Source organism: Lepisma saccharinum, chromosome 19, assembly GCF_977018435.1.
Source record: "Lepisma saccharinum chromosome 19, izLepSacc3.1, whole genome shotgun sequence".
Lineage (NCBI taxonomy): Eukaryota > Metazoa > Arthropoda > Insecta > Zygentoma > Lepismatidae > Lepisma > Lepisma saccharinum.
This window is the reverse complement of record NC_139247.1, coordinates 60,938,883-60,957,172: the sequence shown is the minus strand read 5'-3', so window position 1 is coordinate 60,957,172 and position 18,290 is coordinate 60,938,883. Positions and strand designations below refer to the sequence as shown.

General features: G+C 34.6%; 1 protein-coding gene across 1 annotated transcript in view; it reads right to left on the bottom strand.

Annotated features, from left to right (window-relative positions):
• Positions 1-18,290, bottom strand: part of vap (RAS p21 protein activator vap) — a 46,080-nt gene that overhangs the window by 19,535 nt on the left and 8,255 nt on the right. Inside the window, exons 2-11 of the mRNA XM_083140919.1 lie at positions 16,681-16,830; positions 15,138-15,344; positions 14,052-14,254; positions 12,377-12,597; positions 11,269-11,380; positions 10,548-10,669; positions 3,894-4,055; positions 3,359-3,471; positions 2,618-2,737; positions 1,924-2,044 (exon numbers count right to left, since the gene is read on the bottom strand). Of these exons, the coding sequence (XP_082997045.1) occupies positions 1,924-2,044; positions 2,618-2,737; positions 3,359-3,471; positions 3,894-4,055; positions 10,548-10,669; positions 11,269-11,380; positions 12,377-12,597; positions 14,052-14,254; positions 15,138-15,344; positions 16,681-16,830 (1,531 nt within the window). The remainder of the gene's footprint in view (positions 1-1,923; positions 2,045-2,617; positions 2,738-3,358; positions 3,472-3,893; positions 4,056-10,547; positions 10,670-11,268; positions 11,381-12,376; positions 12,598-14,051; positions 14,255-15,137; positions 15,345-16,680; positions 16,831-18,290) is intronic.

The window sequence follows — 18,290 nt, the reverse complement described above, 5'->3', positions numbered from 1 at the left end:
AATGTAGGTAGTGATTTTTCTCAAAATGTAGAACAAGAAAATGGTAGACCTGTTAGAAATAAGCAATTACCAATTTGGATGGGTGATTATGATTTATCCGACACATCCTTTATGAGTTTTGAGGAACCTGTAAGTTTTGAAGATGCCACAACATGCAAAGAAAATTCCAAATGGAAGAGAGCGATGGATGATGAATATAAATCACTCTTGAAGAATGAAGTTTGGGAATTAGTAGATCGTCCAAAAGACCAGAGTGTAGTTAAATGTAAATGGGTATATAAAGTAAAACAAGATGTAAATGGGGATGTAGATAGATACAAAGCTAGATTAGTAGCACGGGGCTTTACGCAACGATACGGTATCGATTATGAAGAGACGTTTGCACCTGTTGTAAGACACTCTACTCTCAGACTTTTGTTTGCTATTGGTGTGGAATACAATATGGACATAGATCATATTGATATAAGTACTGCATTCCTGAATGGTGATTTAAATGAGACAATTCATATGGAACAACCACAAGGTTATCAGGTTGATAATAAAGTGTGTCTACTCAAAAAGAGTTTGTATGGTCTAAAACAAGCAAGTAGAGCTTGGAATCAGAAAATACATGATGTATTAATCAAAATGAAATATGATCAATCAAAATGTGAACCTTGTGTTTATACAAAATGTATAAAGGGTAAAAAGATGATTGTAGCATTGTATGTTGATGATATTTTTGTATTTAGTGAAGATGCATGTGAAAAACAAATGTTGATCCATGTACTGAAAGAACATTTTGATGTTAAACTATTGGGACCAGTAAGACATTGTCTAGGAATGGAGGTTGACAGGAATAAGAAATTGAATACTCTAACTTTATCTCAAAAGCAGTATACTAAACAGTTACTTACACGTTTTGGTATGAATAATTGCAAAACTGTTTCAACTCCCATGGAGCTAAATGTAAAATTAGAAAAAGCTGAGAAATGTGAAACCAAATTTCCCTATCAGCAATTGGTAGGTAGTCTCATGTATCTAGCAGTTTGTACGCGACCAGATATTGCTTTTGCTTGTAGTAAACTCAGTCAATTCAATACTTGTTATGATGTAAGACATTGGGTTGCAGCAAAAAGAGTCTTAAGATATTTGGCAGGTACACTAGATTATAAACTTAAATTTCAAAAAGGTGGAAATGAAGTAAAAGTGTACACAGATGCTGACTGGGCTAATGATTTGGTAGATCGTAAGTCATACAGTGGTTTAGTTGTAAAATTTGGAGGCTCAATTGTAAATTGGGAATCAAGGAAGCAACGAACAGTTGCATACTCAAGTACCGAGGCAGAGTATTATAGTTTGGGTGATGCTGCCAAAGAGGCACAATTCATGAAAAATTTGTTATCAGAGATAATTGATATTAAGGTGACAATTACAATTTTTAATGATAATTTAAGTGCTCATAAAATTGTTGAAAATTCTCAGCACCATAGGCGTACAAAGCACATTGATGTACGACATCATTATATTAGGGATGCTGTTCAACAAGGAGATTTTCATTTGGTTTATCAACCAACAAATGATATGATAGCAGATTTGTTAACAAAACCTGTATCTAAAATTGTGCATGAAAATTATGTATCACAGTTAGGTATGAAATAATTATAGTCACATGTATGTAAAGTATACATATTTGAGTAAGGGGAAGTGTTAAAATGTTTTGATTCAAAAGATTCTCATACCCAAATATGTTCATGTAAATTTTTCATAATGTGATATATTCTGTGAAGCAATTTTTTGTTACGTTTAGATTGTCCTGTGGCCTAGAAGAGGAGAGAAATAAAACTTCTTATTTCCAGTTTAGTTCGTTTGAATAATGGCTTAAAAGTTAACATGCAGTATCAGGTTTGAATTATGGCTTCTTAAAATTTAACATGATCTTACCTCATCACCATTTGTAAGCGAGGATAGCTCAACGGTTAATTCTGCTACTTCTGTATCTTTTGATCTCTTCCCTTTATTGTACACAGTGACAGTGAATGTCAAAACATCTGGTGGAATGTCACTGAAATTAATATTACCACCATTTAATATGTTTTATAGATTATATTATTTTCACATTAAAAATTTGAGAAGGAAAAATGGACTTCTTTACACAGGAAAACTCTTAATACTCCGATAACTACATAAATTTGCTATTAAAAACAAGGTCTTTATTTTATGTAGTACAATATTACATGCCAATATTCTAAAATCAGCAAAAGTCCCATCTATCTTAGAATTGAATCCACAGCTTTGTTGAAAATCTTCATGTGGATTGAATTCATTGTTATCTAGATATTGTGTAATGTGTATGGTGCTACGTAACTATTTCAAATATCTAAGCAACAGTGAATTCAATATGCATGTAAACTCACGAGTGATAACAAGGAATTCTAACCAAATCAGAATTTAGAATATCAAGGAATTTCTGACAAAGTCATTGAAAAGTTCAACAGAAACTTAACAGGAACATTCACAGGATACTAGCAGCAGTAAGAATATGTTTAAAGTTGCATAGGATTTTATATTCCAACATGACCAGATAATAGAACAATTACATGGGAATATTACAGAAATTAGTGATGATGCTACTTACTCTAATATAAACTCCTCATCCCACACAGGATCTGGACCTGTCTTTACCTTTGTTCTAGCTACTTTTACTTGGTTTAGTGATATTATACAAAAAGGGTTTGGCACCAATTTGTATGGCAGTCTAGAAAAAAAGATTAAAAATAAAAAGAAAGAATATGACACTGTCATACTCAGTAAGAAAATCAATATACACTGGATAGAACTTAAAAATCATTTTTGCGTTCCAAAATTGCCATGAACTTCACAATATGACTAATGAAATTGAATCTCAATAGATGACAATATCATACAGATGCATTGTTCAAATTGAAGGGTGGGTGTGGGAGTAGTGTTTAGAATCTTATTTTAGTGGGAAAACAAAATCCAAATCTAGGACTTTGCATATTTTGTTTCTGAAATTTATAGTACTTCATATTATGACAAAACCTAGTTCAATTAAGGTACTTTGGTAGGACAAATGAATTTGATTGACTTATTTTCTACTCGATAGGGCATATTTTAACAATCTTTTGGATCATATTCAGCATATTTTTAATTTTTCAAGGTATAAAGAACTTCCATAGCTTACACCCTTTTTTGTTCAATTCAAACACTGCAGATGTTGTAATCATATACAATTAGCAAGACAATGAAAAGTACAAAATATGTAGAGAGCTTTGAAACATTAGCATAAATGAACATATTCGCTAGATAAAACAGGAAGTAGCATAACTAGAAATGTCTTGTTACTCTGACTGCTTACCTATGAGCCTCTAAAACATTGAGCTGAAGACACCGCAATTCCCTTAATCGTTGTACTTTAGGAGATCTAGTCATTTGAGTAACACAGAGAGGTTTCAAGGCTGATATCCAATCCTGAAACAAACAAAGATAAGTTCATGTTACGGGGAATAAACAACGTGGTTGATAATATAAGACATAAGCGAGTTACTAAAGATATATCCGCGAAACTTACTTGCAAATGCCACTTCCAATTCAATAATGCATACAATACTAGTCTACAGTGAAATGGACCAGGATGAGCAGTGGGTTCAGCAATAATTGAAGAAACGGTTCGCAATTGTTTTGGCAAAACAGGTACTGACTTTTCCATTCTGTGGATCTTCAGCATGTTGATAACTATGTTGTAAGTGATAAACTGCACTTTCTATTCAAGAGAATTGAAATTTATTCAACAATGTTCAAAATAAATTAACAGAAGCAAAAAAAAAAATATATATATATATATAGAATATCTCCCATCATATGTGGAAAAATAAAATGAACATCATACAAACCTGGGCAGAATCAGCTGAATTGGCACAGAGGTAAGTAATAGTTGCTAGGCAGGGTAAAGCTCGTTCTACTAACTGGAAACAGTGAGGCCTATCAAACACACTGTCATGAACTTGGTAAAGGTAGGCACAACTTAAATCTATAAGTCCTTTTGGTTTTGTTCTCTGAAAGATAAAATATGAATAATAAGAGAATGCAGACAAAATTTAAAGGATGAGGAACTCTAATGCCTATGATCACGTAGTGTGGAACAAACTGTTCATTGCCATATTCATTAAGTTTGTTTTGAAATAATTAATAAATAATAACAACATAGACAGGTGCATTCCACATCAGTAGAATTCCATTTTTAAAAAAATCTTGTAGAATGAAAAACATAAATGAATGGAAACAGTGATGGACATCTGGTAATATATATACTTCCAACTGTATACTGATATTGTTACCTTTGAGTTAATAGAACATATTAGCATATAATAAGTCAATAACTTACATATGCAGTATTGGTCAGTATTGATAACAGAAAGCATTTTATTTACAGGGTAGCTACGATTTTTTGATTATGAAATTCCCTGACTTTTCCAGGTTTTCCAGACCAGAAATGATATTTTTCCAGACATGTTTGTCGTCATGATTTTTGCTTTTGAACCTCATGTTTTTCAATTAAATATGCAGGCACGTTAATTATTATGAATATGAATATACACAGTTATTAGCTGAAAATTTACCAAGTGATTAATATTTATTTATTTATTTACGACTTTGTTTAAATATAATGCTATTCAATGAAAAAACAAATAACTATTGTACTGCAACATTTTCGCTAAGTCATTACAATTAAGGTGGTGTAAAAAATCAATAAAAAAAGTGGCATATATCGAAGCTTTACAATGTAACCTGTTTACAACCTCATTTAGCCTATATCAATACAAATGAGAAACAACATAAAATTAAGTCATGTACCTTTAGAAAATATGCAATAAGTTTAATGATTATATTTTTTAATTTATTGAAAATAGTACATATTACGGAAATTCAGAACTTGAATGGGGCCGGTCTTTATTTTAATTCTAAGACAACCAAACCACAAAAGCATATATTCACAAAATCTTAAGTAATTGCTAAAACTCTGCAGTATGTGTTAACAGACATAAATCGAAATCGAACCATGTAAAAGTTGCATTTGTAGCATGATGAAATCTTTATAAAACAAAAGGAACTTGGGCTCATTTTCACCACTTTTTAGCATAATTTCTTTCTACACGCAAACAATACATAAAATTACTATAGGCATCAAACCAACATTCCTAACCTAACAATGATGTGTGACCAGCGTAAGTTTAATTCCTCTATTTCACACAGTTTTAAAAAAATAAATTCGTTCTACATGCACAAAACACGTGCATATTCGAATAATAGACATAAATGATACTGCATAAAATCACAAATTTCTCGGGTGTAACACATCTCTGCAATGTAAAAACTACGACAACGAGCAAATGAACTAGTTGATCAGGTTGCTTCTGAACGGGTCGCAAACAAAGGACTCAAATTCACAGAACAGGTTCATGGGGGGGGGGGGGACGAAGTAGTGAGTCCCTTTGTTTTTACTCGGCGTTCGCACCCATCCAGTGTGACGTCAACCACAGCCAGTTAAGTGAAATTCTGCTCTTCAAGCTTTATTGCAGATCCAAAACCAATGAACTGTCCGAACACAGACCTGCCCCACTTCACGTATCAAAAGAGAACGGGTTCCGAACAGGTGTGTTCTTGAAGAAAGGAAATTTCCTCACCACACACAAAGCTAAAGCAACATTTTTTCCGCAAGAAATTCTGAGGATGGCTGGTGCGTAGATTTCGTCTTGAGTAGCTTGTTCTCTAAGGAAAAATTTCACGCCACTCCAAATTCCGGTCTTGAACAGGTTCACAAGAACGAGTCGCAAAATGAACGGATCCAAGAACCTAGACCCGAGAGTAAATAAATATAGAATTAAAATGCGAATGAATCATAATTTTGTACGTAACAGACCAGAAGTCATAATGATGAGAGGAACAAGTTTCTGAATTGAATCTTTTGGGGGGACTGGAATCACAAGAACCGAATTCGGAAGTGGAAATGAACCGTTCGTTCATTTTGTAACTGGTTCTCCTGCAACTCCAAAATGCACGTAAATTCCAGAAAATATGCAAAATTCCCTGACTATTCCCTGACCAACCAAATTCCCTGACTTTTCCCTGTTTTCCAGGTTTTCCAGTCACGTAGCAACCCTGATTTACCAATATTGGCCAATATTTTTCTGCCATTTTGGTCTATTGCAAGGTCGGCAAAAATGCCACGTGACACTTTTGCAGAGTGTAATTATCCTGAAAATGATGCAAAATTCAAAACTTCCATTTATTTTGTATCAATATTGTGTGAAAAATGGATTTTGTTATTCCCCAGCAATTATTAAACTTAAATTTTTTGAGGTATTTTCGGCTGGGTTATCTTCCCAGAGGCAGAGCTGTATGCCACCAGCCGCAACCCCAGGTTGCGGATAGGGGAACGGCCAGCAGATATGTTGGCTAGCTGGAAAGTTGCAGACAAGCAGCAGCAAGATTGGAGGAGGTAGCAAGATGTGGAGTGGTAACTGCATCTCGGTAAATACTGCAAGGCTCTGATGAAAATCCTGCGATGTGGTGAGGAGAGCCGCCAGTAACTAAGCTCAGCCCCTGCTGCCTTGCAGGGAGGGGAGGGATCCCCAAAGGCTAAGGGAAGGATACCCTAACAGAAAACCAAGGGTGGGGCAGATTCGTAAGGCATAGTGAAGCCAGCTGGACTACGGAAGTAAACCCTAAACAAATCCTGGTCCTCCAAGAATGGGGTTGGGCATGGGGCCAACAACCCCATCCCACAAAAGGAACCACGTTACGAGACCTCAAAGATCTACCGACGATGGACAAGCAAATTATGGAAAGGGAAGGGATCTATATGTAGGGAACTGGAATGTGCTATCTTTGTATAGGGCAGGTGCATTGAGGACGTTGCTGGATCAACTAAATAATTATAAGCCTGCGATAGTGGCATTGCAAGAAGTACGTTGGATCGGAAAAGGAGTTTTGGAAAAGAGAGAAGAAACTGTCTTCTATAGCTGTGATGAAAGGTTGCATATGCTAGGAACTGGGTTTATAATACATAAACAACTAAAACATCTAGTGATAGGATTTAAAGCTATAAGTTCAAGATTATCGACATTAAGAGTTAAAGGAGAGTTCTTTAATTACAGTATAATCAATGCACATGCACCCACGGAAGTATCCACAGATGATGTAAAAGAAGATTTCTATGATGCGTTAGAGAAAGCATTTGATGATTGCCCAAAAAATGACATAAAAGTAGTAATTGGAGACTTTAATGCCCAGATAGGCATTGAAGACGTGTATCAACCAACAACGTAGACATAGATCAGATATCATTGATGTTAGATCTTTTAGAGGGGCTAATATTGATTCCGACCATTATTTGATTATGGGAAGGATTAGAGCAAAAATATCTAATAGTCGAAAAATGATTAAATTTAATGTCACGAAGTTATGAAATCCAATGGTGGTTGAGAGGTACAGAAGTAAACTACAAGAGGGATTCGTCGGGATGAAACCAGCAGAAGTGGAAAATGTAGATGAGAGGTGGGATAGATATAAGCTGAGGATCAGTAATGTAGCAAAGGAAATACTTGAAACACAAAAGCCAGTAAAGAAAGAAACGTGGTTCGATGAGGAATGTCAAAATGTAACCAAAGAAAAGAATGATGTATATAAGAGGATGCAGCAAAGAAGTGCAACAAGGAGAGTTAGGGATGAATATCAAGAGAAAAGAAGGATTGAGAAGAGAGTCCATAGGAAGAAAAAAGGGAATGGATGAAGCAGGAGATGAAGCAGTTGGAAAGCCTGTATGAGCAGAGGAATGTAAGACAGATCTATATGCTGGTAAATAATACAAAATATGTTTTTAAGCCAAGGACAACAGTCTGTAGAAATGAAACAGGCGATATAATTAGTGACAGTAATGAAATTTTAGAACGATGGAGAAGGCATTTTAATGATGTATTGAATGGCAGTGCAGATGTAGCAGGTATGCTGGAAGAAAGATTAAATGAAGAAGAGGAAGGAGAAGAGAGCATAGCAAGTCCAAAGTTAGATGAAGTATGGGAGGCAGTCAAGATATTGAAAAATAGTAAAGCACCTGGTATAGATAACTTGCAAGCAGAGCTGCTTAAGCATGGAGGCGAGAGTGTCATTAGAGGCTTAAAGGAAATAATAAACATAATCTGGAAAAAGGGACAGATGCCAAGTGAATGGAGGACGGGTATCATAGTACCTATCCACAAGAAAGGGGACATGATGGAGTGTGCAAACTATCGTGGAATTACATTGTTGAACGTTGCATATAAAGTATTTGAAAGAATTATATATAAAAGCCTACTACCATATGTAGAAAAGTGCATTGGACCATATCAATGTGGGTTCAGGCCAGGAAAATCTACAATTAACCAGATATTCACCTTAAGGCAAATACTGGAGAAAACTCTGGAGTTTGGGATAGGAACGCACCATCTATTTCTTGATTTTAAATCTGCATACAATAGTATAAACAGGGCCCAACTATATCTGGCAACGAAAGATCTTGGAATTCCAATAGGATTACTAAGAATGGTGAGGATAACCATGGAGGGCTCTAATAGTAAGATAAGAGTAGGAGGACAACTCTCAGAACCTGTTGAAATAGAAAATGGACTAAGACAAGGCGATGTGCTGTCCTGTTTGTTGTTTAACATTGCCTTAGAGAAGGTTATACGGGAAGCTCGGGTGCAAATTAGGGGTACCATATATTATAAGTCAATCCAGATACTAGCATATGCGGATGATGTGGACATAGTAGGAAGATCTCTACATGCAGTAGAAGAAGCATTTCTAGCCATAGAAAGGGAAGGAAAGAAGATGGGATTGGTGGTGAATGAAGGGAAGACTAAGTACATGGCAGCAGGTAAAGCACACGGATATAATGCATCACCGACCATAACAATGGCTAATTATACCTTTGATAGAGTGGATGCCTTTATCTACCTGGGTTCTGTTGTGACATATGAAAATGATTCACAGGAGGACTTATAGCAGCGAATAGGGCCTATTATGGACTACAGAGACATTTCAAGAGCACCATATTGTCCAGAACAACTAAGTTAACACTTTGCAAGACACTGATAAGACCTGTATTGACCTATGCTGCGGAAACTTGGACCAGTTCATGGAAAGATGAACAGCTGGTAGAGGCCTTTGAAAGAAAGATATTAAGAAGAATGTTGGGACGAGTATGTGAGAATGGAAAATTGAGAAAGCAATTTAATAAGGAGCTCTATGACTTATATCAAGAACCAACAGTTATTGGTGCAATAAAGGCGGCAAGATTAAGATGGGCAGGTCATGTGATGCGCACGAGTGATAGTGACCCTACAAAGAGAGTGATGTTGGATAGCCCAGGTGGACAAAGGAAGCAAGGAAGGCCTAAATTAAGATGGGTGGATGGAGTGGATGAGGATGTTCGGAAGCTCCAGCATAGAAATTGGAAAGTTGTGGCAAAAGGTAGAGATAGATGGAGACAAATCACAGAGGAGGCCAAAGTTCATCAGTGGACTGTAGCACCATAAGAAGAAGAATTATCCTGAAAATGATGCAAAATTCAAAACTTCCATTTATTTTGTATCAATATTGTGTGAAAAAGGGATTTTGTTATTACATAACAGGTATTTCAACATTCTGCTTTAAATGTTGAATATTTTGAAGCAAAAATTCTGGTACACTGACTTTTATAATTGGAGTGCAACAACTTTTTAACTGTTACATTTTACAAGGTTTGGTATTGGAGTGAACTGGAAAAAGTATAGGCATCAGTTCAACCCTACACATTTTTCCAGATTATTGGAGGGTTTCATCCCCCATGTCCCTAGTAATGATGCCCATGTAACTGTAAACAATAATATGCCTGGCTCTATAAAAATGAAATTACCTCAAAAAATTTAAGTTAAACTAATAATTGCATTTCATATAGGAAGTGTTGCCAAAGCAATGCTATATTTTATGATATTAAATATTCCAGACAAGACAATGATTTGACAGGACTTTCACTACATATTCACAAAGTAAATACATACAACATGAAACAATAATATACACTTCACGGTAAGACATTTAGTTTGGAATAGTTCACAAATTTTTAGCACATAATTACATTGCACAGGATTGACAGTTTCAGTTATCTTTTTAAAAATAAAAACGTAATTGTATTAGCATTTGAGAATGTGGGTTCAAATTTACATATTTTGTCAGGAGGTGTATCGTATCAACATTAATCTCAGTTCTTTAAAAAAATAAAAGATTCCTCTATTTTTGTAAATGAATACAGGCATATATTTATTCCTGTTTTGACTAAACTTTCCATTTAAAAAAAATCATTTTTGAATTTCCATTGAAAAAACACACGTGTGTGCAAGAAACAAGAAAGGATACCTGAAACAGAATCAAAATTTGAAAACAATTACATGAATCAGTTTCAGATTAGATTTAGAGAAACCTCTTAGAATTAGAAACTTGGCTATAATCAAATTAACATTGTACCTTACCTTAGGATTGTCGTAAAAGTATAAATGGGTATCAGTAGCATCAACTAGCAAAACAAAATACATGGACTTCCATTTCTTATTTTTCTCACTCTTCTTGTTGAGGTAACCTTGCATTTTGATGCCTGAAAAAATATTTTTATTTGATTAGATAAATGAGAGCAGACAAATACTAGACAAGGTTACATACACCATACTGGCACCTTTTCATAGATGATCATTCAAGAACGTACCACAATATTTTGAGTAGTTCTTATTATAAAAAATAACAAACCAATGCAAGAAAAACAACAAAGCAACTTGAAGGGTACCGCAAACTTTCCTTCCCAGAAAAAAAAAGTGCTGTGTATATGTATAACACAGCATAAAAACACTAAACTACAGACAATTCACAAACATGTTACTCTACAATCTGGAACACACAAGGAATGTACTTTGTAAACAATTCCACACAGGCAAGAGAGCGACCGGTGAAAAATCAGTCGAAACCACATATGGTTCAGTAGAGTCCTTGTGGAACCTGCATTTTCCACTGAACCAGAACCAGTCCACTCCATGAAGAAAGTTAATTATAATGAAAGTGATACAGAGAAACATATTATTATCAACATTGGAACTTGTAGTTTTTATCCTGTTCTTAATATAGGTAACAATATGTTATGTTACTTCATAAAGTACATCATCATACAAACACGAAAAACAAGGGGAGAGAGTAGATACAAACCTTTATTTTTCTTCAAGCCTGATTGTTCTCTACATTCTCTTAATGTTGCATATATTTTTTCTGCATGTTGAACTTCCTTCGACTTCACACCACCATCGTTTTCAGTTAATGTCTAAAACGGAACAAAATAAATGTAATTCAAGTTACTGTACATAATTATTCACACTAATTCAATGTAACTCTTGAATTGCATTCAATGCAACTCTTGAAATGCATTGACATACAAAAGGCTTGGACAAAGAGGGGAGGGGGAGAGATGGAAGTACCATGCAGGCAGTGGAGATGAAATTCTTAGAAAGTAAGAAGATTGTGAGACAGAACAGGGGAATTGACAAACGTTGGGGGTAATGAAGCTGCAAGACTGAACAGAACAGGGACAGTTGAGGTGGTTTAGATGTAAGAAGAGGAAGAGGCCAGGAAAACTACCAGTGAGCGCACACACACTGCACTAGGAGTGCTGGATACAGTCAGAGATTGGCAACAGTAAAGAAGGTATCAAAAACAGGTACAGCCCTACTATTGACATAATTACAGAAATATGGAGATATTTAAATGATTATCTTTCAAAGAAAATCCTAAGCCTGAAATGTTTCATGGTCAATGACAATATGCATGAATGCAATTATTGTAGAGGAAGGGACAAGTTTTGCATTTTTGGGCATCAAGTAACAAAACAAGGTCCAAAATGTTAGATCCACTATTTAGGTTGTGAAAAATGCACTATTAAGTTGTGAAAATTGCAATGAACTATTATGAAATAGAAATGCAAAGCGCTGTATTGCAGTAGAATAAACAAGGGATAGAATCACAGTATCGGTCAATAACGGTATATTAGTTTATCTGTAAAACTGCCAATAATTTTTCTAATATTCTTAAACTTATTGACATAATTCTTTCTTTTTGCTGTAAACCTCATGATTTTTAAAAATACATTTCCAAATATGCAACACCTACATGAACCATCTAGTTACATACTTTTATCAACTGCCAATAAATTTTATATTATCCTTGATTTACAAAGAATTCTGCTAATGGTTTACTGCAGTGCTGCTTAAAAACAGATGTTAGAAGCTATTCGAAATTATAATATAAAACATAATTTACTTACACGACAAACAGGTTGAGACAGGGTATGTCCCTCCACAATCTGTTCCTTCCTGTAACGATTTATTACAGCATCTAGGCACTCAAACGTCCGTCCTCCCATCAGATAACGGACACCCTTCTTCTCAATCCTGAAGCGTTGTATTTGATTGTTGATGTGGAAAAACAGCGAATAATCTCCTGGAGAATTATCACTGGGACGAACAAGGAAACTTCCTGGGCCAGCTGGAACAGGAAAAATAACATATGTATGCATAATGCTGAATAAGGGGTGTAAACTTTACATCATTCGACTGCCATGTAGGAAATCAAGGTGTACTTTCAGGTTGAGTGAGCAACTTCAGAAATATTTCTTGTCTATGTCCCTGTACACGTTTTGTCTTTTTTTGGGCCACACATCATCTTTTAATTGCATACCTGGAAATATCTTTCAGGATGGCTAGCTACTCTACGACCATGATAAAATTCAGGTATTCCCGGTTTTCAAGGCAAAAATTCCAAAAATTCAATAGTAAAAGTAGATGTTTTCTCTATTTCAACCTTATGTACTACCGCCTCTCACCACTCACACACAAATATATTAACAATACAAAGGATTTGTGCGATTCCAATGTATCCAAAAAGTCTAATTCAATTAAACGGTATACATATTTAAGGTGCGGAGTTTGCATTTGCCATTTCACACACAGAGACTCAACATACATCTACAAACACAAGTCACAAACGTCAAGGGATATACAAATCTACTAAAAAAAATGTTAAATGTATGAGAATTTCAAACTGAAATTTACCTAATCAGCTTCAAAATATTCTGATTCCTCTCCACACAGATTTCTTTCTGGATTTGCACCAAATATGTCATATGAACTGTTTTTTAAAATTTTGTTGAATTTGCAATTATGCATTTCAAGATTGCAAGTTTGCCTAAAATTTCAATTTTTGAAGAATCTAGTGAAGATCTTCATTTGACTTTTTCGACAGAGGTGCCAAAATAATCAGCCTTTAAGTACAAAAAATCTCAATTTTATATCAATAGTTGAACTGTATGATGTTAAGTTCTGTTAAGTTCCTTGTTCTTGCAAAATGAAAGAAAAAACTACACTTTTTAGTAAATTTTTCATTATAATAAGAAAATACAACGAGGAATAATTTTCAGATGACGCTTATTAAAAAATAGACACTTGAAGCTTTCCAATGAGGTATATTTGACTTTTTTCCACCTACATACAATTTTACAAGCACGTAAACAGAGGGCTCAATATTTTTGTCACGGTAAGTAGTTCTCGAGTTATGATTTCTTTTTTTTTGTATTTCATGGAAAGTTTGAAAAGCACGCATGCACGCTTGAAAAGGCACCAGCTTCCTTCAAAATTTAGGTGAGCGAGAGGTCTGGCATCTAAAGGTTAAATATTGAGAATGAAATAACATTACATTGGGTAAAAAGAGATAAATGTGTTAAACGGCTGAAAAACTTAAAACTTACTAGACACCATTAAGCCATATCCAGCTATTTCCTTACTGTCGGTCAATAAGATTGTCTCATTAGATAGCATAAGCTTGTAATGTTTGTCTCTATTATTCCTTGTTCAATAAAAAAAAAATATATCATCTCTATTTAAATTCTCAAACAAATTTATACAATGAAAATACAAGCAGCATTAGTCAGTTTTGGAACTTACCTTTCACTAGCATATCTACTGCTTCACTTTTAGTAACATTTGGGTGAAACCATGTAAAAACTGTGTTGGGATCAATGTTTTCATCTAAATCTTCTACCAAGTCACGGAAAATCATTCCTTGCTCCCCTGTTCTATGTGCTGTAACCCAAAGCCAGCCATCTCCCATGTCATTGTGAACAAAAAATATGTCACCTTTCTGAAAACTGAGAACAGAAATGAATTACAATAAATATTCATACTCAATTTGCAAGAAATAAAGAGAAATAATAATATCCATAAGGTGAAAGATTACAGTAATCAGAATAGAATCAGCAATTTACATGTATGTTCCAATTGATCTACAAGCTTCCACTGTTTATTGGATATATTTCATCTATTGTTTTATCTCAAAGTTTTGTAATTTCTTGTACATTGTTACATTTTTAAATCATGCTTTGCTTGACAAAGACACATGCGTATCTGTGTTGAAATATTGAACAAATAAATATGCACAAAAAATAATCATTTTCTTACATTAGTGTTTGATTCCAAATTACTATTTATTTCCAGAAACATTTTCAAACAGAAAAAATTACATTAAGCATACATCAATTTTTTTGACAACACAGACCAAAAAGTTACACTTAGAAAAAATATATATATACTTTTAGTTTTGAACATTAACTAAGCACTCCTTTTATTAAGGCTGCACTGAATATTTGGTCCACATTTGCCAAGCAGTTTTTTATATTGTTTTTTTTTTATTTTTTAAAAAAAATTCTCCCCTTCGAAAATTGCCACCTGCTTAAAATTCATTGTACATTATTCACATAAACCTTAGCATGGTTTGCTTTCACTATCTAGGTATTCACAATACTTTTGTAGCTGTGTAAATCTATTTTTCATCATGGATAACTACACAACAGCAAAAGCAAGCAATACAAAAATCATACAAGTGCTCTCCAAAGAATTCTAAGCACATGAAATTTTTCAAAATTTAGAATATCATGGCAGTTTTTGAAAGGAGGGGAATTTTCAAAAACATCTTGGCTGGTGTGAGTCAAAGGTCCAGCAAAGTCTTAAGAATAGCAACTGCAGCAAAATTACCTCAGTTCATCTGTGTCTGGCATCTTGGTGTAGGGCAAAATAGCAACAATCCGCTTCTTGTCATTAACAGGTTCTGGTGGTGGCACAGGATGTACTAGACGTTCTCGTTTCAACAGGTCAGAACAGTTTGTGTAATATGCAATTAGATCTGACAACGAGTCAAACTGTCTGCCTCCAATGTAGAAGTCACCACACACAGCAGTTATCCTGAAATCATATATAAATGCATGAACACATGAACAATGTGTTGGAGTTTACAGGCTGTTTTGAAAGGAAGCAAAGAACAAGAGATATCTAAGAGGAATGTCAAAAGAAGAATGAATTAATTAAAATTTTTGGGTGCATCTCCACGTATGGCCATTTTGCACTCTTCTAAGTATACAAGAAAAAATCTAAAAGCCCTTATCTTAAAGTTAAAAAAAGGGGTGTAAAGAGCCCCTTGAGAAAAAAAGTGCAAAGTTGTAAAGTGACCTGCACAGGACAAACATAACACACTAAAAAAAGGGTAAGATACACAAAACATACTTTCTCACAGACAGTGTAAGAGAGCTGCTCTTCTCAAAGAGAGAGAAAACATTTGCTAAAACACTGTCATCTCCTCTCAACATTGATGATGAATGTTGGGAATGCCTCTTGTTGTTGTTTCGCCTTGCTTGCTATATTAAGCTTTTGTTGTGGTTACTGAAAATATATTTTCACCTTTTCAGAATTTTTTTCTAAATCATAAATATAGCTTGATTGATTTATTTTACTTTTATTTTGTGCCACTTTTGGCTAATTTACGAAGATGGAGATGAGTGATGATATAAATGAATGGACACTAACAAAAATCCATGCACAGGCTAGGATTCCGACCAGAGACCCCTGGCATCGTAGAGTGATGTGCTAACCACTCCACCATGGAGGCTGGCCCATAAATATAGAAATTGCAGTTGTCACAACGTACACTGTAATAATGTTACAACTGCAATTTCGATATTTCTGCTTTTTAAAATAAATATCTGAATATGGAAGTGTGGCAAATCTTGAAACTAAGAGAGTTCACACTATATTCATAAACATACTGGATTTGTGAGTTTACTCACTATTTATATTTAAAATTATAATATATATATATTCATAAAAAGAATAGTCTCTGCATGAAATTTATTCTCATGGTACATGCATAGAAGGCAGTGCTCATAACAGTCCCCACAAGTTAAATACAATGGATGCACAAGCCATATTTGGAGACCTACGTTTCACTCGCCACTTCTAACTGATCATTGCTTGGGAACAAACTGGGTTGGTTAGTCATGGTGCTGATCACCTGAGGCACTACACAAGCAATGCGAGGATAGAATTGGTTTTGATGGGAAAGAAAAGCAGGAAACAGGAGAGCTGAATAGCCTGCAATGATGCAGTTTCAAGTGTACACTAAATGGAAGAGAGATCAATATCAAGTTCTGGCAGCTGGCAATGCAATTCCACAAGGAAAACAATTAACCTTCTGAATTTTCACACAGTTCAGTTCATCAATTATTATGAAGTAAAAGTGTTTTACCTGAAATGGTTTATTCCTGTTCTGCCTAAGTACGATAATACATAGGATCCTGGCTTTCTGTCGCTCTCCCTAACCAGGTAACTTCCCATCTTGGCTGCTTTAGACAGTCGCTCTTCTGCAGTATAGCGATCAAGACGACCATGATACCACCTACAAGAAGAAACAAGACACTTGATTAGCCATGTCACACTTAGCATACCACACACAGCTCCTTAATTTAGTATATTTATGCATTTATTTTTACCAACTGCCTCACGATCTCATCTCTGAAGGTTTTCTGGTTCAAGTCCTGGCCTGGACATAGGTGCTCTTTTGTGTCCCTTCATTAATTTCATGAAATTATTCAATCTTATCACCACAATGAACCCAAAGTGGCAGAAAAAGAGACAAAAAAAGAAGCGAATTTACAATCCCGGAAGTATCTTCAATTGCATTCAAATTCAGCATACTCACTAATTTTGGCCTCGTAATCACGAATCTAAAGTTAAAATTTGGCAAAATAAGCCAAAATAAGTGGGTCCATGAACGGAGTCAACACCCTTGATTTATGAGAAAACAACTATTTTTTGCAATTACTAGCGTTCCAAAACTATGTTTATGGTGACCCTGAATTTTAACAATGCTTACCTAACCTATCCTTACCGTGAATGGTTCGTGGGGCGAACATTTTTCCCACCTTATGCAAGATGCCATTTTCTCAGACAGCGTACCTAATAGCGAACTTCACTTGTTCACATCATCAAAAATGGCTACCATATTAGTGTATCGACAATCATAGCGGTAATATTTGCACGTAATTTTGCAATTTCTAGATGTGACTGCCAATTTTTAACTGCAGATTCGTGATCACGAGGCCAAAATTAATGAGTATGCAAAATTTGAAAGCAATCGGCGATACTTCCGGTATTGTAAATTTATACAAAAAAAAAAAATCATCTACTTTCCTTCCTGTACATTTGCTAACTGATTTAGGTGATGATCAAGGTGAAAAATCCTGGGGGAAGAGGATTTCCCCCAACAATAATCTTATCTTAAAAAAAAAACTCCTCCAAAAATTTCCGGGAGGGAGAGTTCTTGTTAAAACAACAAAAGATAAGAAATTAGTTTTAACTTTACATATACTCAACTAAGGATAATGTATGGATCTCTGTGTGATGCATGCTTTCTCTTTCTCTCTCTCTCATTAAAAACACCATTAAGCGATCCACAACAATAACATTATTTATGCACAATAAAAGTAAAACAAGAATGCAAGACAAATATAAATATTAAATCACATACATTTATATTAAGAGAAGCAAAAACTAAATGAAAACTTATGCACAATAAGACTAAAACCATTCCAACTATTTTGTAACTTTAGCAGTTTTAAACAACTGGTAAAGCAATTGGTTTACTACTGTATAAATATCTGAAACTTGTAGAAGTAACAAATGAATTATTTTACATATATTTAATAATAGATATATTTAAATATTTTGTATAATTTACTTTTATATGTAATAACATAATAAATATGTGTGCTAAGTAATAATTCATATATGTATATTTGTGTGTGTGTGTATAAATTAAGATCTTCTCCCCCTCAACAGTCTTCAATGATTTCACAC